Here is a 27,494-nt window from a genome sequence, read left to right as displayed (position 1 = left end):
TTGACATATATACACTAATTTGTATAAAACGGATAACTAATAAGAACCTGCTGTTTAAAAATAATAATAAAATGAAATTCAAAAAAAAAAGAAATCCAAAAAATAAAAAAATAAAATGTTATTCAGATTATTTATCTTAACTTCTTACTATTTTACTTCTTGGCTGACTCCTCTATGTTCTTGGAATAAAATCCAAATGTCTGTGAGCCCCAGCCAGCCCTCAGTCTACATGTTCAGCTTTATCTGATGCCACTCTTCTTGCTCAGGCTGCCCAGGCCATAACCTGTCAGTTTTGAGAACCCGTTAAGCTCTTTCTTATTAAAAAAAAAAAAAAAAAAGAACAGATGGTAAAGACAAAGGAACTGAACAAGGCCTTTCAAAGGTTGGCCCCAATCTCCCCTCTCATTTTCCACAATCACTGTTTCTCATGTAAAGTACACCTTCTAGCTATACCAGAATTGCTAGAATTTGCTATTTCCTCATATAATCATTGGATTTTATTCCTCCATGCCTTTGATTATGCAGTTCCTTTTGCCTAGAATGTCTTGCTTTCTATTGTCGACTTTGAAAATTCTAGGCAGGAGGAAAATACTGAATGAGTTCCATAAGCAGTCTATTAAAAAAAAATAGTAACAATAAAATATTAATAAAAACACGTGCTACCATTTACTGAATGTATTTTAAGTTTGAGGCATTGTCCTATGTATAAATTATCCCATTTAATCTTTGCAAACACTTTGCAATCACAAGTGAGGTAGTTACTGTTCACATTTTGTAGATATAGCAACAGAAACTCAGAGGGGCTAAGTGTTTGCTCAAAGTCTTAAGCCTAGAAAATGGTGAAGCTAGGATGTGAACTCAATTCTTTGTGACACCAAGTCTCCTGTTATTAACTGAAGAAATGTATTCATTTAAAAAACTATTCGTTGAGCACCGACTATGTGCTTGTCAGAAAAAACCTTGCTCCCCTTGAACTTACATTCTCGTGGGAAGGCACATGTTAAACAAATAAATATATGAGAATCTCAGGTCATTTTTTTTAAAAGACCTTATCAGAGAAATAGGAAGTGGGGAGCCAGATCTTGCATAGCCTCATAAACCACAAAAGGATTTAAAATTTTAGTACAAGTATGATATGAAGCCATGAGACAGTTCTGAGCAGAAGAGTGACAGGATCTAATCTATACATGTTTCAGCTATGGTAAGGTACACATTTCCCTTACATTTTAGTATCTCGAAAATTTGCAAAAGTCTTACTTGACATGTGCATAATTGGTGGAGTTTCTCCCTTTTTGGTAGTGCATAAAATAATGTGGCTTATAATCGATGGTGCCTGAGGTTCTGTGATGTGTGGTATGTTCCTAAAAAGTGAGTCTGGCTACTGTGTGGGAAAATAGCTTGTGAGGGCAGGAGCAGAAGCAAGAGAGCAGCGCAAAGTACTGGAGCAGGCTATGGAAGATTCTTCACTTAGATGTGAACCAGGAAAATGGGGGAGGGAGGGGCAGTGACAGGTAGTCAGATCCGGGACATACTGGAAGATGAAGCAACTTGTTCCCAGACTGTTGTTAAACATAAAGTTTAAGGTAAAGAGAAGAGTTAAGGATGACTCTTGGGGTTTTTTTTGCCTTAGCAACTAGGAAAGTGGTGACACTATTTCCCGAGATATGCAAGATAGTGAGAAGCATATTTGAGAAGAAAACCCAAACATTCTGTTTTTCACATGGTAAGTTTAAGAGGCCTGTGGGTCATCCAAATGGAGACTCCTCAAATCTCAGCTGATGTCTGGTACCTCTCTGAGCATCCCCAAATATGTGGCCATGAGAAGCACACATCTGCATTAACCTAAGGATGGAGCAGAAGAGCTCTGCTTACTTGTCCAAAACCAAAACCTATAGTGACATGCAGATCTTCCTAAGCTGGAGACGATTTACGTTCCTTCTGGGATATGGTAGCATTACCTTTACAATAGTGGAGTATTGCTGGGACAATTTTTGACACTGGTCCAGTTTTGTCTGATTTCTCTCGATTTCTGCAAACAGCTCCTGGGAACCAAAATATCACAACCTTATCATTGTCATTATCATCACTGAAACAGCTGAGCATTTACCATGTTCAAAACTTAGCTGCGTCAGAATCACCTAGAACACTGGATAAAGCATAGATTGCTGGGTTCCACCTCCAGAGTTTCTGATTCGATAGATTTGGGTTCGGGTGTGAGAACTCGCATGTCTAACACGTTCCCAAGTGATGCTGATGCTGCTACTCTGGTTGTCCACACTTTGAAAACCATCGTTCTAAGTATTTTACATGTATCATTTCATCTAATCCTAACTACAAAAACCTCAGGAGGGCAGTTGAACAAATAATGGACTATGTCTGTTTTATTGTTAAGGAAAGTAGAATACTAAGAGACTAAGTAATTTGCTCAAGTTCTCATAATGAGTGAGGGAGCCAAAAAAAACCCCAAAAAACCCCAAAATACCAACAAATAAAAACTGCTTTGAATGAAATAATTTTCTTCCACTCATAGCTTTCCCTGGGTTTTCATTCCCCTATATTCTAATCCTAGCAAAACAAAATGTAATATCAAGAAATGAAATAAAGCAAGATAATTCTACTCTGCCCATCTAGTGCTTTCAATATATACTCACAGAAACTCAGGACTGGAAGGGGCCTTACAGGTTACCTGGCCTAAATGCAAAACCAGTACCTAGAGCCCATCCTGCTTAAACCCTTTTCAGAAGGAGCTCAGAATGTCTTAACATTGGAGGGAAGCTAATTGCTAGCATATCATCTTCTTCATGATGAGCTAGCTTCCCCCGTGCAACTTCCACTCGGCTACGGCCACACCCACCGTCTGCTGGCTGAGCTGCTCGGATAGCACTCTGCTGTCCTCAGCCTGGCCTGGCTTCATCATTTCCTGCTGGGCAGTGGTTTCCTCAATCCATTTGATGAGAGTTCCATGGCAGGCTCGGTAATCTCCCAGAACTTCCTGGATACTTTCTAGCTCAGATTGGCTGCAGAAGCAAAGGGAAACTGCTATCAGTTATCTTGGTATAAATACAATTAAGTAAATGAGGCAATTCCCTCCAAGCCCAGTTGGGCTTAACCACAGAGGATACATCTTTATTTTGAGGAAAGAGCAATGCAGCACTGAGTGGGAGCTATACCCACTACGCTATGGGGTGAAAAGTGAATAGAAGCCAGTCGTGCCCTGCTAGGCCTGGAATCGGCTTTGGGGCCTGGCATCCCATGATAATCCTTGTCAAATTTTTCACCTATGTTGCCAAGGATTACCAGGTTGCCAATAAGGTAGTACTGCCTGTACACTTTTGTCTCCTGAAGACAGAGTACCTGTCAGAGTACTCCAGCTATGATTTATGAATCACTGTAGTTTCTTGGGGAGAAAAGTAGGGGTGGAGTGGGTAAAAAATAGTAGTAATTAACTGTTAATTACAGTAACAGCTTCCTATACCACTATTGTTAGTCTAACTAGCCTTGGGATAGTAATTCAATTATAGAGAATCAGTCCAAGCTTATCTGAGTCTCTATAACCCCACTTCCTATATATTTTCCTAACTAGCCTAGCCTCAGATAGGTAGTTTCCTATCTTTGCTACTCAAATCAGTCATCAAAAGCAGGACTTCAAATAACAGATAAAAACCACTAAATCAGCAAATGAAAAGGAAGCAAGAAATTCTACAAAGCTCCACTACGAATAATAACTCATATTAAGATTCAAAGCTAGGGACTTCCCCGGCATGGCAGTGGTTGAGACTCTGCACTTCCACTGTAAGGGGGCACAGGTTCAATCCCTGGTCGGGGAACTAAGATCCCGCATGATGTGCAGCACGGCCAAAAAAAAAAATTCAAAGCTAGTAAAACAAGAGCTAGAACTCAGGTTTTGTCCTTGAGAAAAGATCATTAAGTCACCTTTCCAGTCTATATTCTAAGACACCACTGTCATCATGGCTTAAATGGGTTAAGACCAGGGACACAGGAGAAGCACTGCTAATAGGACCATCACACTGTGCCCCAAAAGCAAGCCTCAGGACTGCTTTGGGGTTGGTGGTCCCAACCTCCTGGCACTTACGTTGTCTAGAAGGTATACTGTCACTTAATTTCTACCCCTCCCTATCAATTCCTGCCTTTAAACAAGCATACACAGAAATAACTCTATTTTTGTTTAAAACCTGGCTCCTGAACCCTAAGAGAAGAAAAGGGAGGGGCGGCCACTTACCGGGTGTCGAGCTGGGCAATGACCCGGTGCCAACGCTCCTGCAGCTGGGAGCCCTTCTCCTGATAGCGTTCCAAATCCAGGTTTCGCTCTGGGGTCAGACGACTCAGCTGCTCTGCCACCACCTTGGCGTTCGCAATTTCCTCATCCAGGACTGAAAACACTGAATTCTTGTCCTTCGCATCACTGAGCCAGTGCTATAAAAACACAAGCACAGCAACAGGTTAAATATATTCCACGCTAAAAAAGGACTCAGACTAAGGTAAAAAACAAGGACGTTGTCTACAGCCAGCTCCATATTACATCTGTGGTTCGGAACCTAGACTCTATACTGTTTGTGCCAGAAATGCCTCCACAGTCCTCATGCAAACTGCTCAGTCAGTAGAGTACAGAAAATGTGCAAAGAACTTGTGTCTGAAACCTGGCTCTACCGCTTATAAGCTATGAAACCATGATAAGTCACTTAGCCAATCTGAATCTTGGTATTCTATATGTAAATAGAGATAAAAATCCCTCCTCTATCTACCTCACAGAGTTGCTTGTGAGAATCAAAGGAGATAACAGCTAAGTGATTCACAAACTTATAGCACAATCACTGATTATATCCAATTAAACTATGACTTTACTGGGGAGAAATAGGAAGAAATAAATAGAGAAGCATAGTCCTTTATCTTCCCTTTCTAGCTAGACATATTTCTCAATCCTTTCTTCTTTGGACCCACATCAAAAGATATTAAGTATGATATTCTGCCTAATTCAAATGCAAACTTACATCAGTGTCATGCCATCCAAAACTGCATTTCTCTGCTAACCCCAAGCTATGGATACGTTAAGTCAACCTAAGAACTGAGAACAACCAACCTGTAACGTAGACCGATGGGACTCCAGAGCTGACAGATCTGCTGGTACTGCTTCTTCTTGACTCAGCCTGATTTCATAACCTTTGACTAAGAGTTCAGCATCCTGGATGCTACGCACTATAACACTGATTGTCTTTAGCCTGTGAGGATAAAATCACTTCCATTAATACATACATTTTAAAAGCTGAGCTACAGACCTGGAGCACTACAGAGAGATTCACCAAACGTAACTGTCAAAATCAACTTCGCAGGCTTCCCTGGTGGCACAGTGGTTAAGAATCCGCCTGCCAATGCAGGGGACACGGGTTCGAGCCCTGGTCCGGGAAGATCCCACATGCCGTGGAACAACTAAGCCCGTGCGCCACAACTACTGAGCCTACGCTCTAGAGCCCACGAGCCACAACTACTGAAGCCCACGCCTAGAGCCCGTGCTCCACAACAAGAGAAGCCACCGCAGTGAGAAGCCGGCGCTCCACAATGAAGAGCAGCCCCTGCTGGCCGCAACTAGAGAACGCCCGTGTGCAGCAACGAAGACCCAATGCAGCACAAAATAAATAAATAAATAAATAAATAAATAAATTTATTTTAAAAAAAGATCAACTTCGCCATTACTAAATAACGACAGGGTTTCATAAAAACAAGAAAGCATGGTGTAGTGCCGCCAATTTAAGCCAATTAAAAATGAAGTTCTGGGGCTTCCTTGGTGGCGCACTGGTTGAGAGTCCACCTGCCGATGCAGGGGACATGGGTTCGTGCCCCGGTCTGGGAAGATCCCACATGCCGCGGAGCGGCTGGGCCCGTAAGCCATAGCCGCTGAGCCTGTGCTCCGCAACGGGAGAGGCCACAGCAGTGAGAGGCCCGCGTACCACACACACACACACACACACACACACACACACACACACACACACACACACACACACACACACACACACACACACACACACAAATGAAGTTCTGGGGGGGTGGCACTGGGACACACACACACACACACACACAAAAATGAAGTTCTGGGTGGCACTGGGACACACACACACGCACGCACGGTGGTCTCATGGGAAAAAAGGCATGAGGCCAGAAATCCACTCAATATCATGAAGACTCTAAGATCTTGCTTCTCAAGGTCATGGGTAGGGATGGGTGGGTAGAGGAAAGACCCTCAAAGCCTAGTATTTAGTTTAGATGAAAATTTTTCTTTCTTTAGCGTCCCTTTTTCTTTTTCAAAAGAGGTATCTAATCAATCAGAAATGTGGTTCAAAATAGTTCTAAAACTGTAAATCAACTCCACTTCTGTATTCCTGGCATTTGTTCATTGCAGACCAAATGAACCCACTCCCTGTTATTTGAAACTAAAGCCAAGGTCTCTTTTTATGGGTACAAGCTCTTTTTATGGGTGCACTCTCCCTGAACTGTTCATGAAACATTCCAGGCACTTTTTTTTTCATCTGAATCGAAAATATTGCCCTCTGGACCCGAATTCTCAGCTCACTCACTTGTTCAAATAGACAGTGGAGAGACCATACACATGCTCCATTTTCTCCACCAGCAGACTGAGTTCTGAGCGCAGAGTTGGGACACTCGAACCAGATGGGGACTGATGGAGAAAGCTGCTGCATTTCATGGAAACAGCATCCAAGTCTGACCTCAGTAGCTGCAAATCCTCCTGGGTGTGCTGTCAGGAACACGACACACAACAAACACAGAGAAAGAATTGAACAAAGAAGTTAAAAAGAAGTCCTTGTTCATAATAGCAAAATATTGGAAACAAACCAAATGCCATATATAGGAGAATGATGGAATCAACTAGGAAACAGCAATGCAGGGGGAGCTGGGGAAAGAATACAGACAAGTAACTTCTGAACACAGAATTGACTATAGACATACCTTCAGGATAAACACAAAAAGAATTACATTAAACTCTAGTTAGTAGGTTTGCTTTTTGTAATACTATGAGTTAGCAGTTCTGAAACCATTATCTGTACATGTTAGAATTGAGCAATAAATAAATTTACTGTGGATAATGTGAAGGAGGTTTTTTATTCTTGGGGGAGTTACATATTTGGAAAAAGGAAAGAACAGAATAAGCCCTGAGGTACTGGTTTGGAACTGGATGGAAACAGATATATGAATTTGTGATAACTTGTATGCTCTATCTGCTAAGCAGGCCTAGAAGTGGACACGCCAATAAAAATAAGCACACTCAGCACCTGATCTTGGTTTCTAAATAAAGGAACCTAAAGGAAGCAAGATTCCTAGGAGAGACGCTGATTCTAGGGTTGGGGTTGGTAAAGGCAAGAGGAACCCAGAATATCCTGTTTTATTGAGAAATAGGAAAGCACTCAAAGAATGACGAGGCATGTTAAAATCACATAGGGGCTTCCCTGGTGGCGCAGTGGTTGAGAATCTGCCTGCTAATGCAGGGGATACAGGTTCGAGTCCTGGTCTGGGAGGATCCCACATGCCACTGAGCAACTAGGCCCACGAGCCACAACTACTGAGCCTGCGCGTCTGGAGCCTGTGCTCCACAACAAGAGAGGCAGCGATAGTCAGAGGCCCACGCACCGCGATGATGAGTGGTCCCCGCTTGCCACAACTAGAGAAAGCCCTCGCACAGAAACAAAGACCCAACATAGCAAAAATAAATGAATAAATTACTAAAACTCCTACCCCCAACATCTTAAAAAAAAAAAAAAAATGACATAGGACCCAGCTTGAAGGGGCTCCCAATGGCTAAATTTGGGAAATTTTGAACATCAAAATAAAGACAGTAGCAAATTATTATACAAACCACTGAACTAAAATAAGAATCCATAAGTTCATACTGACATAACAAAGGAAGAAAGGAGGGAACGGGGGAGGCAAGCGCTTCGCTTTTGATAGAATGGAAAATTTTAAATGTAAAAGGAATGACAGAATTAGAAAATCACCTTTTGGCAAAAGTCATACTAATAATTAATTTGCTCAGAAAACTACCAGAACTAATCAATGAATTTGTTAAGGTTGCAGGATACAAAATTAATGCACAGAAATCTCTTGGATTCCTATACACTAAAAATGAAAAATCAGAAAGAGAAATTAAGGAAACAATTCCATTCACCCTCGCAACAAAAAGAATAAAATACCTAGGAATAAACCTACCTAAGGAGGCAAAAGATCTGTACTCAGAAAACTATAAAACACTGATGAAGGAAATCAAAGATGACATAAACAGATGGAGAAATACACCATGTTCTTGGATTGGAAGAATCAACATTGTGAAAATGACTATACCACCCAAAGCAATCTACAGAGTCAATGCAATCCCTATCAAACTACCAATGGCATTCTTCACAGAATTAGAACAAAAAATTTTACAATTCATATGGAAACACAAAAGACCCTGAACAGCCAAAAAAATCTGGAGAAAGAAAAACGGAGCCGGAGGAATCAGGCTCCCTGACTTCAAACTATACAACAAAGCTACAGTAATCAAGACAGTATGGTACTGGCACAAAAACATATAGATCAATGGTACAGGATAGAAAGCCCAGAGATAAACCCACACATATATGGTCACCTAATTTACAATAAAGGAGGCAAGAACATACAATGGAGAAAAGACAGCCTCTTTATTAAGTGCTGCTGGGAAAAGTGGACAGCTACATGTAAAAGAATGAAATTAGAACACTACCCAACACCATACACAAAAATAAACTCCAAATGGATTAAAGAATAAATGTAAGACCAGACACTATAAAACTCTTAGAGGAAAACATAGGAAAAACACTCTTTGACACAAACCACAGCAAGATCTTTTCTGATCCACCTCCTAGAGAAATGGAAATAAAAACAAAAATAAACAAATGGGACCTAATAAAACTTAAAAGCTTTTGCACAGCAAAGGAAACCATAAACAAGACAAAAAGACAATCCTCAGAATGGGAGAAAATATTTGCAAATGAAACAACAGACAAAGGATTAATCTCCAAAATATACAAACAGCTCATGGAGCTCAGTATCAAAAAAACAAACAATTCAATTAAAAAATGGGTGGAAGACCTAAATAGACATTTCACCAAAGAAGACGTCCAGATGACCAGGAGGCACATGAAAAGATGCTCAACATCACTAATTATTAGAGAAATGCAAATCAAAACTACAATTGAGGTTATCACCTCACACCAGTCAGAATGGCCATTATCAAAAAATCTAGAAACAATAAATGCTGGAAAGCGTGTGGTGAAAAGGGAAGCCTCCTGCACTGTTGGTGGGAATGTAAACTGATACAACCACTATGGAGAACAGTATGGAGGTTCCTTTAAAAACTAAAAATAGAACTAATATATGGCCCAGCGATCCCACACAGGCATATACCCTGAGAAACCATAATTCAAAAAGAGACATTGTGGGCTTCCCTGGTGGTGCAGTGTTGAGGGTCTGCCTGCCAATGCAGGGGACATGGGTTCGAGCCCTGGTCTGGGAAGATCCCGCATGCCATGGAGCAGCCGGGCCTGTGAGCCACAACTACTGAGCCTGCACATCTGGAGCCTGTGCTCTGCAGCAAGAGAGGCCATGATAGTGAGAGGCCCACACACCGCGATGAAGAGTGGCCTCCGCTTGCCACAACTAGAGAAAGCCCTCACACAGAAACGGGGACCCAATACAACCAAAAATAAATTAATTAATTAATTTAAAGAAAAAGAGACATTGTACCACATTGTACCACAACGTTTATTGCAGCACTATTTACGATAGCCAGGACGTGGAAACCACCTAAATGTCCATCTGACAAATGAATGGATAAAGATGTGGCACATATATACAATGAAATATTACTCAGCCATAAAAAGAAACGAAATTGAGTTATTTGTAGAGAGGTGGATGGACCTAGAGTCTGTCATACAGAGGGGCGTAAGTCAGAAAGAGAAAAACAAATGCCATATGCTAACACATATATATGGAATCTAAAAAACAAAAAAAACCTAGTAGCAGGGCAGGATGATCCTGCTAGTAGGGCAGGAATAAAGACAGAGACATAGAGAATGGACTTGAGGACACGGCGGGAGAGGGGGAAGCTGCGGCGAAGTGAGAGTAGTATCTAGTATGGACATATATACACTACCAAATGTAAAATAGTTAGCTACTGGGAAGAAGCAGCATAGGACAGGGAGATCAGCTCGGTGCTTTCAATGACCTAGAGGGGTGGGATAGAGAGGGAGGGAGGGAGGCTCAAGACGGAGGGGATATGGGGATGTATGTATGCATATGGCTGATTCACTTTGTTGTACAACAGAAACTAACACAGTATTGTGAAGCAATTATACTCCAATAAAGATTTAAAAAAATCAGAAAAAAAAAAAAGAATCAACAATAGATACTGTAACAGTTTGGTGAAAGTTTGATGTAAAACAGGATGTTTACATAGTCTCAAAGTATCTCCTCACAAGATACTTAGTAATCACAATGAGGAAAACAGCAACAAGTGATAAAAGCTATCACCAGTAATGGGACAAATCCACATCACATGCCTCCTGACAGGATGCACCAAGGACATACTATCACTTCTATGGTATTCCTGCCAAAAATGTGTAACCTGTATTTAATCTTGAACAAGCCTTAGATAAACACAAATAGGGGGACATTCTATAAAATAAATGGGCTGCACTCTGCAAAAATATTAAGGTCATGATAGATGATGAAAAATCAAGAAATTGTTTCAGGTTAAGAAACCTAAAGAGACGCAGCGACTAAATGCAATGTGGGGTGCTGCACTGAATCCTACACCAAAATATTCTTTTTTGGGGGGGAATCAGGGGAGTGGGGGTACTACTCAAAAAGCCATTTATTAGCTCAACTGAAGACATTTCAATTAAGGTCTTGGATAACAGTATTATACCAATATTCACTTCCTGATTTTAATCACTGTCCCATGGTTATGTGAGACTATCCTTGTTTTTGGAAATGCACATTGAACTATACAGGGGTAAAGAAGCACCATGTTTGAAACTTACTCTCAAAAAAAAAAAGATTATTATCAATATTATGTATACATATGTAGAAAAAATGATAAAGCAAATGTAGAAAAATGTCAACATTTATGGAATCTAGGTGACGGTTATATGAGAATAAAAACTTTTCTCTATATCTGAATCTATTCCAAAATAATTTTTTTTAAAAAAAGGTCCTTTAGAAGAGCTCAATATTAACCTCTATTTCTTTGACTGACCTATTTTGCATGACTACAGAAGAGTAAAAACACTTTAATATGAGAATTGCAGGTACATATGACATGCCTCACACAGACATATTAGATCCTTCTTGACCAAAAGAAATTATACTGGGCTCACATCCTCTTCTTCAGGCTTAGGAATTACTGAGAAATTTCTCAAGTTGAGAAAACTCACTCCTCATTAGGCACTGCTTTCCATTTCCTTTAACCTCCCAGATCAAATCTAACATTCTTCATAGAGCTCCCTCATCACACCCCAAGTAGAAATGTTCCAGTAACACTCCACATTCCTACAGCAATGTTTGCTTGGCAATCTGGAAGTACACTAGGTACTATCTTATGACATCTCTTATACTTGAAGTCTCTAACTATAACTTTAACCTTTTCTTCTTTACACTAGGAGCCAAAAGCAAGGGGCTTTGGCTTACTTTCTTTGCATGCCCATGAGAACTTAATAAAGCAATTAATATTTGCTTCATTTATGTCAAGAATACAACCCCATATTTTTACAGCATTCTACTTTTCCAGGAAGCTCATGATATGTACCATATCACTTAATTTTCAAAACAACTTGTGTGACTCATATATTACTATCTCCATTTTATAAGAAAGGAAACTAAGGAAGAGAATTTGCTCAGTCACAGAGAAGTGTGTACCAGAGCCATCGTAGAATCTGAGTCTTTCCTTACTATTTTTGGAGTCATGTGACTGACAGTAACCGTGTCACAGAATATAATACACATCAATACATATAAGGGAGAGAGCAGAGAGCAGCATCTCTACTAAGTAGTCTTAAAATATGTAGTCCAAAAGCAGCGCTGAGAACAATTTGCCAGTGTCTGCCTTCCCAACTGTGTAGGAAACTAATCAACATTCAGCAATATCCTGGGAGCTGAAACTACGCTTTTCCATGGGTGAAAGGCATTTACAGACTTCAGGGAAGAATTCTGGAGTACGATTGCCATGAGTCTGCTGCCTTATTCCTTAGGATCCAGACTCTCTTGCCCTCCAATTCATTCTGAAACTGTTTACTCTGCATCCAGCACCCGCTGCTCTTAGGGCTTACCTCTTGTTCTGCGATCCTTAATGCACTGTCCTGCCGGGCATCTCTGTCAGCCCTAGAGCTGGCAGGGGACTGAATTCGTTTGATTAGTCTCTGTTCACAGTCCTCCAGGCGCAGCCGGATATTCTTCAGCTCTGAAATGTACATCTTGGCCACAGTTTCCTCTTTGTCCTCTGTGAATGCACAAGCACAGAAGACCATTAAGCACGACAACAGAGATCAGCAAACCTGAGAACAACACTGGTTCCAGCAGACCTGATATTCCATGAATGAAAGCAAGGCCTTATGTGGGGAACCTTCTGCCTGTTCCCAAACTCCCTGCATCATATACTACTCTTTAAGGATCCAAACACGTAATTTCCACAGGAAAATGTGATAGGTTGATAAGCAATAATGAATGAAATATGGCCTCTTCTTCCATGATCTCATTTTGAGAATTCATCTCTACAAGTTTTTCTCTATCTCAAGTTTTTTAGCAACTCAAGTGGTAAAAAGGTGGTGATGATGCTGTCTAGAGTATATGAAGGGTCCAGCAGCACCCTTCAGGGCTCCCATTCCACTTCCCTCTCCCTCTTCCCAAGGCACACACCATTCTCCATGGACTTCATCAGGTGCTGGAAGTGGGTTTTACAAGCCTCCACCTCCTCTTCCAAGCGCAGACGATCAGCCACTGAGAAGAGCGCCGAGTCACGGCTCTCCTGCAGAAAGTCTTCGTAGTGGGCCTGCAGGTTCTTCATAACCTGGTGGTACTCCCCAGGTGCTGAGGAGCGGAGCTGCAGAGAAAAAGCCAGAGGACATTTCAGTGGAATGGGAACGTAATACAAAATAGTGCACAAACCATAATTATAAACATGCTGACTTTTCACAAATTGAACCTGTCCATGAAATCAGCATTCAGATCAAGAAACAGGACGTTACTAGTATCTGAGAAGCACTCTTTGTGCCCTCTTGGATGTAAGCCTTAATGATGGTTAATTCACCAGTATTCCCCTACTCCACACACTAATGCAAAAGTTTCTGGTTCCTAAGAGCCTCAAGCCCCTAACCCCAAAACAGTATCCCTGACTCCATTTTACACCAATTGGGTGAGGAGGAGTCTCACAGTAAGAAGTTCCTTCCGGAAAAAAACCTGCCAATAGGTTATGAGCCTGCGGTAAAGCTGTCATAATTACCTTTTCCAGGTTCCAGGTCTTTACAAGGTCAAGGTCCTTCCTCAGATAGTTCCAGGAGATAAGGCTTTTGGTGTTAACATGTAGCTGATGCCAAAGGGCCATCACCTTCTGATAAGACTGCTCCACCCTACAAACAACACAGAACCTGGCTATAGCTTTTCTAAGGCTTCAGCTCCACACTAGAGACCTTCTAAGGAAAAAATGTGATTGCCTTAGCAGAACTGAGCTTATATGCTGAGCAGAGAAAGGCAACAAGTCAAATACTAACAACACAGGAATCTTTAGACCTAAATACATTGAGATGCTCAAGCAATTTGCTACACTATTCTATACATTATGTCAGCACATATTTAGCAATCTCATAAATGTTACCTGAATGTAATATAATTATGAGAAGTTAGAGAGAGGAATACCCAGGGAAAGCAATGATAGAGAAAAATAGAGACAAAATAACTCCATTTGAAATTGCTGAAAAATGACAACAATGCTTAAAAAGCGATTTGCTGTGTTCTGTATTTTTACAAAACTGCTAAAATGTTTAAAAGTTAATAGCAATTTAAGAAGTTCACCTGGCATATAAAACGAAACTTGCAGTGTGAAGGGCTTGAGAAGATCTTTTTCTTAGCATCCCATGCCTAACTCAATCTCCACTTACGGATGACTTACAAACTCAGATACACAGACACACTCGACACACACCAAATTACCTTGAATTTCTTCAAGTTAAGAAATGTAAGATATATAGAATAGGATGGAAAACTAGAAGCTAGGATGTCAGACATTAAACCCATTAGTTTATCTTTCCATTTTCCAAAAATCCCACTAAAATGACTGTAAGGTTGAAATAAAAGTTCAGGAAATCTCAAAGAAAAATAAAAATACAAAGAAATAAAAAACAGAAAGAAAATAAGAGAAAATGAGAGAAACAGTTAGGAGGTCCAATAGCTGACAAATGGGAGTTCTTGAAAGTGAGAACAGAAAACAAACATAGAAAAGGAAATAATTAAAGAAATAATCCAAGAAAAATTTCCCCAGATCTGAAAGATATGAGTTTCCAGTTTGTGTTCAGGGTTAGCACAAGAAAGGCTCACCTGAAGACACAGCATCCCCTTCAAAGATTAAAGACAGAGAGGAGTTTAAAATCTTCAGAGAGATAAAGATTTCATTCAAAAGGTTAAAGTGTCAAACTGTCCTGTATCACGACTGTGATAGAGGACACAATTCTATGCATTTGTCAAAATAACAGTATTGCTCACTACAAAAGGGGAATTTTACAGTTACATAAACTTAAAGAATGATAAAGAATGATAATCGTACTGTACGTCTCAACAACAAACCCTGGATGCTGGAAAACAGTGGGACAGAGCCTTCAAGGTTCAGACTGAAAAGAATTTCCAGAAGAATTCTGTAACTGACCAATTCATTATGAAGGGAGAAGAAAGACATTTTCAGATATGACAGGATTCAAAAAATTTACTTCTCCTGCACTTTTTTTCAGCAAGCTACTGGAGAGCGTACTCTCCCAAACCAGGGAATAAACCAATAAATAAGACTTAGAATCTAGGAAGCAGAGGGTCCAACACAGAAGAGATGTAAAGGGAATCTTCAGGGTGAAGATGAAGGGAAATGCCAGGGAGGCAGTAATGAAGCAGGCCTACAGAGCAGGTTCAGACTGGAAAAGGAAGACAGAATGGTTCAGAAGAGACGTTTCCAAGAGAAAATAAAATTGAGGATTACCTGGTGTTTGGCCATACTAAGAAGGCTTTTACAGTAAAATAGGAGAGTTTGGGAATAAATTCATAAGATACAAATAGACAACTAAGCAAACTTAAAAACAAAACAATTATCAGCTCCAAGGAAAAAGTTATACAAAATAATTTGTTCATACATATATTCAATCACCTAACTCGTTCATTCTTTTCTTTAACAATCATGTATTGAGTACCTACTACATGTCAGGTTCTAGGTGATGAGGATACAGAGGTAAACAAAACAGACTAAAATCTATTCTTTTAGAGCTTCTAAGGGGAGGAGAAAGGCAATAAACAAATTTATAATCTTTTGGACAGTATTAAGTGTTCTGGAGAAAAATAAAGTGTTCTGATGGGGAGAGGAGATAGAGAGTGATAGGCAGTGAGTGGGGTGGTAGTATATGAATGTGATTAGATGAACTAAAGATGTGAGGGAGTGAATCACGTCAATATATGAAGCAAGCAGAGGAAATGCAAAGGCCCTGAGGCAAGAGTATGCTTGTGGTGCTTGAGAAACTGGAGCTGAGCGCAAGCAAGGACAGTGGCAAAGGATGATTTAGAGAGGTAAGACATGCTTGGGTAAGGCTGACAATATGCCCTAGAGTACTACGCAGTTCAGCTGTAAACAACTTAATGTAAAAATAACAAACAAGATACTGATTTTAAACAAAAATCATGACATAACTACATTTGGAAGATGGGTAAAGGAGAAGTGAATTACAGGTGTGTAGAAAACCATTAATTTCCTTGAGTAAGAAGTCAATAATTTCCAAAGTTGAAAAAAAATTAAGTAACAGGAAAAAAATCACATTATTTAGACATTTGATGTTAAAAACCAGAAAAATCTGCTCAAAGAGTTGAAAATAGTTCACTCTGGGAAGCAGAACTCTGGGGTGGGGGAGATGATTGCTAGTTTTTACTATAAGTTTTGTGGTATAATTCAACTTTTTAAAATCTTTATACGTATTTCAATGAAATATAAAGAAGAAAGTTAGCTGTCAGTACAAAAATCAACGCTCAATAGTTTATAACCAAGAATTATTTAAAAAAGAATTATCACTGTTCTTTACCCATTCACCTGTTGATGGACATTTAGCTTGGATCCATGTGGCACATATACACAGTGGAATATTACTCAGCCATAAAAAGAAACGAAATTGAGTTATCTGTAGTGAGGTGGATGGACCTAGAGTCTGTCATACAGAGTGGAGTAAGTTAGAAAGGAAAAACAAATACCGTATGTAATGCATATACATGGAATCTTAAAAAAAGAAAGGAAAAAAAAGGTACTGATGAACCTAGTTGCAGGGCAGGAATAAAGAGGTAGACATAGAGAATGGACTTGATGACATGGGGTGGGAAGGCGAAGCTGGGGCAAAGTGAGAGTAGCATCAACACATACACGCGACCGAATGTAAAATAGTTGGCTGGTGGGAAGCAGCAGCATAGCACAGGGGGATTGGCTCGGTGCTTTGCAATGACCTAGAGGGGTGGGATAGGGAGGATGGGAGGGAGGCTCAAGAGGGAGGGGATATGGGGACATGTGTATGCATATGGCTGATTCGCTTTGTTGTGTAACAAACTAACAAGGTATTGTGAAGCAATTATACTCCAATAAAGATTTTTTTTTAAAAAAAAGAATTATCACTGAATATATCTCAATTGACCATAGCATTTACTGAAAATCTACTATGTGGCTGGCAGGGCAAGACTTGATATCGTAATAGGAGGTCTTTCCCAAAAGAATCTTCAAAACTTGGTCTCTCTGTTCAAAATCACAAATGCAGATTCATAACCTCCATCAGTTCACCCAGCCAAAGAGCAGAGGTGGAAGTACAGAGTGGCAGTTGAGCTGAGTTACCTGCTGGCCATCTCAATGGCATCCTTATTGGGTGGGGGGATAAGGAAGCAGACTGATGGTACCATTGCCTCATTCCCTGTGGGGCTGATCACTTTCCACTTGGTCCTCTGTGAATTATCTTCCAACACACACTCATCATTCTTGCAAATAGTGATCTGAAGAGACAAAGTTACAAATCATTGCTAATGGATAAACCAACAACCTATTATTACCTGGTGGCTGATCCCAAGGCTATGAAATCCTTAAGGAAAAATTGTTTTGGAGATCTCCAATCATTTGGAGATCACCTAGGGAGAGTTTCTGATTTAGACAAAAGAATAATGTGTATAAATAAACAACCTAGGGAAGGTTGTGAAATGAAATAAATCAAGTGTTTATTAAATGCCTGTTACATGTCAAGTAACACAGTATATGAAATTTATAAGGAGACTGTAAGACCTGCAAGAGCAATCTCTCTGAACCTACAACCAACAGGGTAAAACTTAAAGGGACATAATACTCACAACTCTGTATTTCTGATACTTCCTCCTCCTCCCTTCCTGTCACCCCACCCAAATCCCTGAAATGTTTAAGCCTTTGAAATCACCAATTCTTTCTCTTAGGAGACGAGTAACCAACAATATCATCTCTATTTTATAGACAGAAATACTGAGACAAAGAAAAGTACAGGAAAAGTTCATTTGTTCCTTTGTATAACAAATATTATTGAGCCTATTACGTGCTTGGAAGTATGTCATGCCATTAGAGGTAAAAATGGTAAGCCAACAACCATGGTCTATATTCCACATATTCTGATGCACTATTTGGTTACAACACTGTGTGACAAATGCAATTTACCAGGGAATGCATGGAAGGCACGAGGCCCAGTCTTGGTTAGAGAGGTAAAGAGATTATTCAGGACCTTAAAGCCACATTAAGGAATTTAGACTTTCTACACAGAAATGGGGAATTGTTGTAAGACTTAGGCAGGGGAGTGATGGTAAAAAAAAAAAAAAAAAAAAAAGTCACGCTGGACTTCCCTGGCGGTCCAGTGGTTAAGACTCTGCGCTTCCACTGCAGGGGGCGTGGGTTCGATCCCTGGTCAGGGAACTAAGATCCCACATGCTGTGTGGCGTGGCCAAAACAAAATTAATTAATTTTTAAAAAGACCATACTGGTGGTAGGATAAAGAATGCACTGAATGGGTAGGCTGACGTAATGATCCAAGTGAAAGAAACTTAGGGTCTAACTTGTAGTAGCAGCAGGGACAGAAAGAAGTACACTTGAGGGATACTTATTTACAAGGTATTGATACTACTGACTTGATAGTCCTACTAGCTGTGGGGACTAAGAGGGGAGGAGTCATGGATCTCTCCCAGCTGCTACAAAGCACCGTTTCTATCTACACTTAGGCTACTGGGTGGATAATGATGCCAATTACTGAGGCAGGGAGCAGGTCAAGATCATAGAGTTGAGGCTTATTTTTTTCATGATAGAAGAGATTTGAGCATGTTTAAGTTCTAATAGAAGAACTCTATCATTTGACCTTTCCCTGTTACCATAACCCTAACTGAAGGCTTCCCTTCTCCCTTGCTTCCTTCTGGAGCGGGAAGTACCCTTTCCACCTCCTCACCTCGATCTGCCGGTAGTCACAGATGGCCTTGATGGAAATGGTGCTCTTTAGCACGTGGTCGGGACTGCGTGGCTTTAGCTGAACAATGGACTTTGATCTCCCAACAAGACTGGCAACGGAACTCTTGGACTGTATAAGCTGCTCCTTTTCATCCTACAAAATGGGAAGAAAACGAAAAAGACATTAATGTTGCTCCTTGGGAGACTCAGTCAACAAAGAAAACTGAATGCTCCACTCCCTCCGAGAATGTCACTTCTCGGTTAAGTAGGGATCCTTGGTGGAGCCATCTTAGAAACACAGGGATAAAGAAAACAGGAGAGGATGCTTCTGTCTGCTACCAAGCGCTTTTATACTCAAATTCTGCAGCTTTCTCCCTGTGTCTTTTTCAATGAAACATAAAGCCACATGCAAAAACAAATAATAAATAAATTAAAAAAAAAAGAATTTCTAGCTGCCAAATACAGCTATACAGCTAACAAAGGATTTTGCCAAATAAGGTTCAGAGAACATGGAAGTTAAAAACAATGATAATAACTAGGCTGTGGTTGTTATTATTATTAAATTTCTCACTGGTAGAAGCCGGTTCTTGCCTCTCTGCTTAGGAGAAGTTAGAGTTATACTCTTTTACATTTTTTTTAAATAATGTTATCTCCCAAGCTCTATTACAAATATTTTACTTTATTAAATTGAATCAAACTTTCTAGAGAAAGATCTTAGCTCTTCAACCAACAATCTATAAACCAATGCTGTTGGTGAAGGTACTGGGACAAATGACTTAAGGTTTACCTTTTAGAGTCTTGTGTGCTGTATTTATATAAATTTGATTGATTTGAAAGAGGTCTCATGCAAAATTGAAATACTCAAGTCTCTGCAAACCCAATTTTCTTAAAAACTAATGAAGTTCTTGTCAACGAAATGGGTAGCAATCTACTACCAATTCCATTAAAGAGTAAAAGATAAGCTTTATCTCTTAACCAGGATGTTTCAAGCCCATTTTGAGGTATAAAAAAGTCCCCAGAAGAGGGCTTTCTTAGGATGGAAGTGGATGTGATGAGAGTAAAGAGTTAATAATGTTAAGAAATGCCATTAAAGAATTAAGAATATGCAAGTAAATAAAAAAGAAATGCTTAAATAAACTACCTGTGCCTGTCCCCGGGAGCATGATTGGAAGAAATACAACTTTAACTTATTAGTTAAGAAAGAGGAATGGAATAGGTCAGGGAGACAGCCACACTGTTCCATTCTTGAGAGCTGGTCTACCCATTTCAGTTTCCTTGCAATAAAGATGTCAATTTCTGTCTAACCCACAGCCAAACGTCTCAAGCTCCAGAGACCAAGTGCTCAGCGTGGTAAAAGGTCTGAAAAGAACCAGAAGCCACAACAGATGCTCCCGAACCTGACGGACAAGCTGAGGACAAGCTGAGGAGCAGACCCAGGTGACTTCATGCCCCGATGATGCCGCCAACCCGATGCCCCTGACCTGGAGAGGAGGGAACAGAGCAGCGACCCTCGAGAAGAGAAGATATGACAACAATTGCAGAGGAGTTACCCTATGACAGGAAGGTACTCTGTGGGAGGGAGGAGATAATAGCCACGGATTATTAGATTCCTCCTTCATACTTGATGTACCTCTAAGAGCGACATTCTAGAGACAACATCGGAAAAGTCAGGTCTTTACCCTTCATTCCAAATTAATTAAATTCACAGGTTATTTGCCCAGGTGAAACACTGAATCTAAACCCATTCATAGCTCTACAATACCTGAAAGTGTTTTTTAAAAAATCAACTCATGTTCACTAATTCCCAAGTCTCACCCACGAATAAAATGACACTGTTTTGGGTTATTCTGGTTCTCTTATTTATAATTTTCTACTGAAATGTGAGACTACCCGCATTTCTCACACAGGAAAAGTAATTTCCCTATTACCTATACATTTCCATCTTAATCAGAGTTGTAGCTGGAGCCCTGTCTTGCGAACTCTGTAATATATGCTCAATAACTATAAGTAGTCTGCTGGTGATTTGACTACCACCACCCATGAAGGAATAGTTCACTGGAGAAAATAAATGTAAAACTGATTTGGATTAAATACTACTTGCAAAACTATTTTTAAAAAGTTAATACCACTACATAAATAAACTGAGCAAATACTGCATTACACCTACATAAGACTTTAATGTTTCAAATACCTCATCATTACCAAAAGAAAATTCCCAAGGAGGAAACAATTGGCTCAGGTCTAGTTCATTGGTGTTTTGTTTTATTCTCTTTGCATGAGAGAGTGAAAAAGAATTTGGTGTCAGCTAATCCCGTCAACCCTATTTTTCATGCTCTACACCCCCATCTTTGGCTCCAACGACTGAATTAAAATAGGAACAATGCAAAGAAACTGTGCTGAGCACTACGTGGCTCAGGGGCACATGGCTAGGCCCTTACTTCAACAGCATACCCAAAGGACTCATTAGCAACTTCTTTAAGAAAAGAGAAAAGGAAAAGAACAACACAGATTAAACTCTAATTGAATGTGAGCCAAACTTTGTAATGGTGACCCACAGCCCTGGCACTTTCAAGGATATAAAGAGCAGCAGCTGAAAGGGTTTACTCTGTTTCTCAGAAGCAATCATCCCACTGATGCAACACCCACCATGGAGTCCTGCAGGAGGTCCTCCAGGCGGGACAAGCTGGTGCTGTGGTCGCAGGAGTACTTCCGTTTGACGGATTCTTGGAGGTTCCTCAGGAATGACTCCAGGTCTCGAGCGTCACTGAAGAACTGTGGGGATAAGAGGGAGGGGTGCCTTGTGCTCAATACATCACAACACCAAGATGATAATGGAGAAAAAACAACCTTACCATGCCTGCTGATTACACAATCCTGGATTACAAAATGCCATGCCAGGGAAACAGTAGTGACAACTGCCACAAAGCCCACTGAACCCAGTAGAACACTTAGTCTGCTTCACTCCTCAGAAATCACTGATCTTTCCCCTTGAGTTTTGGCTAGTGGCAGCACTTGACTGTCAGGTTTATTTCATAAAAAGCCTAGAGGTTGAGTATCTCAATTCATTGATATGATTACAAAATGATCAGGGAGCTTATTTAATTAAGAGCAAATCCAAACAGAGATAACAGCTTATTTCCTCTTCCCACCCTCACCTGAAAACAAGCAGTATGTTCTTTTTTTTTTTTTTAATTTATTTAATTTATTTATTATTTTTGGCTGCATTGGGTCTTTGTTGCTGCATGCCGGCTTTCTCTAGTTTCGGTGAGTGGGGGCTACTCTTCGTTGCAGTGTGCGGGCTTCTCATTGCAGTGGCTTCTCTTGTTGCGGAGCATGGGCTCTAGGCATGCGGGCTTCAGTAGCTGTGGTACGTGGCTCTAGAGCACAGGCTCAGTAGTTGTGGCGCACGGGCTCTAGAGTTCAGGCTCAGTAGTTGTGGCACACGGGTTTAGTTGCTCCGCGGCATGTGGGATCTTCCCAGACCAGGGCTCGAACCCGTGTTCCCTGCATTGGCAGGCAGATTCTTAACCACTGCGCCACCAGGGAAGCCCAAGCAGTATGTTCTTGATGTAGCAACAGATTAAAGGAAAAAAAAACCAAAAAAACAAAAAATGGTTCTAATATTTTACAGCCCCTCCCATCAGGAGGTGGAGTCTATTTCCCCCCCACCTCCCCGAAGCTGGGCGGGGGAACATCACTTGCTTTAGTCAATGGCACATTAATACACGTGAGAGCAGAAAAAAATGCTTGTGCACCAGGGCCTGCCTTCTCTGGCTGCTTGTGAAACACAGGTATTCTGTGAAGGAGCCTAGGATAGCCTACTGGATGCTAGAGACTTGCATGTGGACTTGTACCCCATCACCCCAACCAAATGTCAGATGTGTGAGTGTCACCATTTGGGGACAACCAGCCCCCAACCTGCCTGCCCACTGCCTACAGCCATGTGTCACCCAGGCAAGATGAATAAAAGCCTTCAGCTGAGCCTAGCCCAGACTGCCAACTCACAGAATCTTGAGCCAACGGTTGTTGCTCTAAGCAACTAACTTTTGGGGTGGTGGTTTATACAGTAAAGGGTAATGGATATAGATGTGTTTCTAACCTCACCCCTCCCGTGTACATGCCTGCAGGCACACACCAACACACGCAATCACACTCACAATCTCTTGCCTGAATGAAAAAAAATATTCTCCTCATCCTCTCTGCGCGCGCGTGCACACACGTGCACGCGCGCACACACACACACACACACACACAAACAGCCCACGTACCTGAAAGTAAGCAGTATTCTCTTTCACATGCTGCTCGACACACAAGCACAGCTGCTTCATCCACTGCAACTGGGACTGGACAGCAGCACTGTAAGCCTGCAACAACCAGGTACACGGACAGAAGGGCATAGGTTTAACAGACCTGCTACGTATGTGTGATGCACTCTTCCAAGTACACCTCTGCTAATGCTAGAGAGGCCAACAGAGGATAAGTGGAGATACTTGACTGGCATCTGCTCAAAGCTTCCCACGAGACAGAGGTTTGTCTTTCATCCAACATGGTTTTATTAGAAGGGGTTACCCAGAAAAGGCCTCTTCCACACTCATTTGCAACTAAATGACCTGGTCAGCAAAACCCAGGCCTAAGCCAGTCTCTCCTGGCTTCCTCCACTGAATCTCTTCTCTGAACACAGGCACCACACCAAAAAGCACGCAGGGTCTGTCTAGACAGTTATCTGAAAAACTATGGTTCAGAATTCCCTGGCGGTCCAGTGGTTAGGACTCCACGCTTTCACTGCTGATCAGGTTCAATCCCTGATCAGGGAACTAAGATCCCACAAGCCTCACGACGTGGGAGAAAAAATATATATATATACTTAAAAATAAGAAAAAATATGGTTCAAGTCACTTTCCCCGTGAAGCAAGGAGTCAATATCGTTTCTGTTGTTTCACGTAGTATCCTCCTTAGACTATTAACAAAACTGTTTGCAGTCTTTTGGGGGCTGGGAAGAAAAGGGAGAAGACCCAAGACACATGATTCCCTGACACTTGCTCCAAGTCCCTCAGCAGAGCTAAGTCTCTGAATTGAATACTTGTATAGTAACAACCTCTGAGCACTTGACCCTCACACCTTCAAGTCACACACCTCCACAGTCTGCTTGGCTGGGTGGTTCTCAAGTGACAGCAGCTCGGCTGTATCTTGTAGAGACCGAAACACGTCCTGTTTCTCCTCCAGTTCCATTGTCAATTCCTGAAAATTGAATTCAATTTTATTCAGTAAGTGCTGTTAAGGGAGGAGTAGCAATAAAGAAAAAACTGTGCTCCCTGCCCTACTTTATAGGAGTCCGCAACCCAGGATTAGTGCCAAAATGAGAGTCATAAACAGTACACGCCAGAGGATTTCAGAGAAGAGCACAAGTGCTGGAATTGCAGGAGAATGATTCAAAAGGATATGGGATCTGAGCCAGGCCTGAGTAAGTGGGGTCACACAGCATGAGACTGAAGGCAAGAAAGCAGGGAACGTGGCTGGTGTGGATGGTTCAGGTCAGCACCCACAGAACACGGTACCTGATCCGCATCCCCGACTGGCTGGCTCCGCTCAGACTGTACCCTCAGCTGCAGTGCCCTGCTCCGCCTCTATATTCCGTTAACACTTTAGGACCTGGTTTAGATGCCAGCTCTTCTGTGCAGCTGGGTACTGATCCTCTCTATCAGATTTGACCCCTTCTCCTCGATGCTCCCTTTCTTTACGTCTCTATCATAGCCTAATTTCTGTTCTCATACAGTTTATTGTATTACAATATCTACTGTTTCTTCTTTACTTCAGAAGAATCATATACCACTCTCTAATGAAGTTTTTAAGTGCTATTAAAAACTCTTCCTATTTTCATGGGGTTCATAATATCCTGAAAAATTCTCTGAAATGTGGGCAAACTGAAAATAACAAAAAAACAATCCTACTTTCTATCTTTCACTGAAAAGCATAAAAAGCAGTGTTGCATTGGCCAATGCTGAATTTTCCTTCCCATTTTACAAACCAAGAGATGGAGACCAAACAATTGTTGAATGAATTAAAGAGAATTCAGAATTTGTAAGAAGCCAAGAATATACCTCAATTAAACAACAGTAAGCCCTATACTAAGTGCTTTGCTATATTAACTTACTAAATCTTACTTAACCTTTTACACAATGCTTTGAAGTGCTACTATTATCCCATTTTACAGAGGTCTAGTGAGAGTAAATGACTTGCCAAGGTCACAGAGCTAATAAGTGGAGGAATAAGAATTTGATGTTAGGTCTATCTCATTCCAAAGCCTATAACCTTGACTACAAAGTTATACTGCTTCTGAAATGATTCAATTTGCAGACTGCTGCTCTCTTCACCCAAGACACTGCCTTTCTAAATGCATTCTAAATAAATTCATTCAAGGGCTCGATTTCCCCTCTTCTCCATATACACTTTCTCACAGGAACAGATGCATTAAGCAGGGTCCCTATTTCTATCTAACAAAATGCAAATCCAGAAACCCAAGCTTTCAGCAGACTAGCCCCTCTGGCTCCTTCTGCTGCTATTACAAAATATGACAGGTCTGTTGTGCTAGACTCACAGAGAAGTAATTTTTCTTGGCTGAGATACTGGGATTGTTGTCACTCCAATCATATGCTAGTTCCTCCTCCTCCTTCTCATTCAACCAGATCAACTCAGCTGTAGCTCTGGAGACAAATTTATGCAGGCTCTGAAGGTGCCTCATCCGGAAGCTAGAAGTTTCCTAGACAAAGGCAGGATTACAAGGTTAGACTGCTAGGCTTTCATCTGTACGATATATCACATTTGACATCAAAGCAAAGAATGGCTGAGAAAATGAACTTAGCCTTGATTTTTCAATCTCTGGGTGCTTCTCCACAGACTTAAATTTAGTACAAGTTTGGTATGGGACTCCCAGAGAGCCCGTGTCAATCCCACGCCAGGCCTGTGTGGGGCTCCCTGGATAAAGAATGATCCTGGAACTGTCCTACTCTGGACATCTTGAAAGACAGGAATGAAGAACAACAGACAGAAGAGGAATCCCCTCCCTGTCAATCTTAAACTTTTGGTTTTTGGGAATTCCCTGGCATTCCAGTGGTTAGGACTCCATGCTCTCACTGCCGAGGGCCCTGGTTCAATCCCTGGCTGGGGAACTAAGATCCCGCAAGCCATGAGGGGGTGGTGGCGGGGGGGGGACTTAGTTTTGATGCCTCAGAGCACATACACCCACTGCTTTGGTGAAGTATGATAACTAGGATAAGCTCTACTTACTTAAAACTTTCTGGGGCAGTGGTTTTTGATCCATTAAGAAAATTGAGAAAATGTTATGATATATGAACAACTGCACAGTGAACAATATAAAACTAATAAACAGAAAACCAAAACAGGCTCAAACCAAGAGCTTTCTGAATTAGGGAACCACATTCTCCATGAACAGAACAAAAGAGAGTTAGCCAAAACTCACCTTCAATTTACAATACTGTGTCTCCAGCTTTCCAAGAGTTTCAGCATAACTGGTATGAAAATTCTGGGACATTTTTCCCTGATAAGAAAGGAATGAAATAAAAATATATTAGAGAAAGAGTAAGTAAACTATATCTACAGCATGATTTCAACTATGTAAATATTATGTCTGCACATAGATGGAGATTGGTTATTCTGAGAAAACAGAAGCTTGCACAGCAAATCTCCAGGTGAGATTGCATAGCTCAGAGCAGCACTGAGTGAGGAACAGTCCAGCAGAGTAAGCACAACTGAATGACCTCATGGTCTTGTGCTTCTAGTAATTCTGGGAGGTTTCTAAGCAAAACCTATACCTGGTGATTCCTCCAACTACAGCTGCTTTTTGGAAGAGGAGAGTTGAAATTTAAAATGGGAAGATAGAAAGAGTGAGGGAGAGGAGAGACCAAGTGAATAGTTTTTCTCTCCAGTTCTCTATTGCAGGTAGATGGTGAAGTGGAAAGAGCATGAACTTTTGGAGCAGAGGGCTTGAGTTTGGAAACTGCATTCACTACTTACTAATTTTGACCTTAGCTTTCAGTATTACTATTCTTTTTACTAAAAAGGGGTTAATAAAAAACACCCTTCTCACAAGGTTATTTCAAAGAGCAAGAGACGCTTCATGTGCTGAGGGGACCTGTGGTCAAGTGCTGCTCGTGGGTATCCTTCTTTTCCACATGGACAGCTGCGCTGTGCACTGTCCCATCGCGCACAGCCACCCCAGCCTCCCATAATGGATTCTGAATGCCACACACCTCATATAGCCTGGCCTCTTTGACACTTGAGCCCAGTTCTTCCACACTGGCGTGGATGTGCTGCTGTGCTTCCAGCTGCAACTCCACACTAGGCAGGTCATTGCCCCACTCTGCTCGTTCCAGTTTCATCTGAAAAAAAGAAAAATTACAAACATAATTTACTGCTAAGTTGGCAGAAAAAGAAAACTGTCACAATCAGTTTGGACAAAGGGGCTGGGGAGAGGGGATTGAGAAAAAGGACATCTAAACTATCTCCATTTTGGTCTCTTACAGGAAAGTATGCCATAACCACCCCCAAGGAGCTGGAGAATAAACCCCACCACCTATAGCAGCAGAAGCAGCCTTTTGCTGCTGCATTATGGGAATACACCCCTGCATTTACCAACCAGAAAGGCATTCCCACAGGCTGAAATGCTTAACTTTATAGTTTAGGCATTTCCCTTTATGGGGTCTCTCCATTTCAC

At 41.1% G+C, this 27,494-nt stretch overlaps 1 protein-coding gene across 20 annotated transcripts in view; it reads right to left on the bottom strand.

Moving 5' to 3' along the window:
* Positions 1 to 27,494, bottom strand: part of MACF1 (microtubule actin crosslinking factor 1) — a 341,804-nt gene that overhangs the window by 141,187 nt on the left and 173,123 nt on the right. For all 20 annotated transcript variants that reach the window (XM_067725581.1, XM_067725580.1, XM_067725586.1 and 17 more), the window contains exons 15-30: positions 27,031 to 27,159; positions 26,241 to 26,318; positions 25,359 to 25,520; positions 23,897 to 24,001; positions 23,032 to 23,127; positions 21,410 to 21,535; positions 18,765 to 18,917; positions 17,153 to 17,307; positions 13,541 to 13,667; positions 12,958 to 13,141; positions 12,372 to 12,541; positions 6,591 to 6,769; positions 5,099 to 5,237; positions 4,241 to 4,434; positions 2,855 to 3,017; positions 1,959 to 2,042 (exon numbers count right to left, since the gene is read on the bottom strand). In XM_067725581.1, coding sequence (XP_067581682.1) covers positions 1,959 to 2,042; positions 2,855 to 3,017; positions 4,241 to 4,434; positions 5,099 to 5,237; positions 6,591 to 6,769; positions 12,372 to 12,541; positions 12,958 to 13,141; positions 13,541 to 13,667; positions 17,153 to 17,307; positions 18,765 to 18,917; positions 21,410 to 21,535; positions 23,032 to 23,127; positions 23,897 to 24,001; positions 25,359 to 25,520; positions 26,241 to 26,318; positions 27,031 to 27,159 — 2,244 coding nt within the window. The remainder of the gene's footprint in view (positions 1 to 1,958; positions 2,043 to 2,854; positions 3,018 to 4,240; positions 4,435 to 5,098; positions 5,238 to 6,590; positions 6,770 to 12,371; positions 12,542 to 12,957; positions 13,142 to 13,540; positions 13,668 to 17,152; positions 17,308 to 18,764; positions 18,918 to 21,409; positions 21,536 to 23,031; positions 23,128 to 23,896; positions 24,002 to 25,358; positions 25,521 to 26,240; positions 26,319 to 27,030; positions 27,160 to 27,494) is intronic.

This window comes from Pseudorca crassidens, chromosome 2 (genome assembly GCF_039906515.1).
Source record: "Pseudorca crassidens isolate mPseCra1 chromosome 2, mPseCra1.hap1, whole genome shotgun sequence".
In the NCBI taxonomy this organism is placed as follows: domain Eukaryota; kingdom Metazoa; phylum Chordata; class Mammalia; order Artiodactyla; family Delphinidae; genus Pseudorca; species Pseudorca crassidens.
Note: the sequence above shows the minus strand (reverse complement) of the source record. Positions and strands in the feature narration are given on the sequence as shown.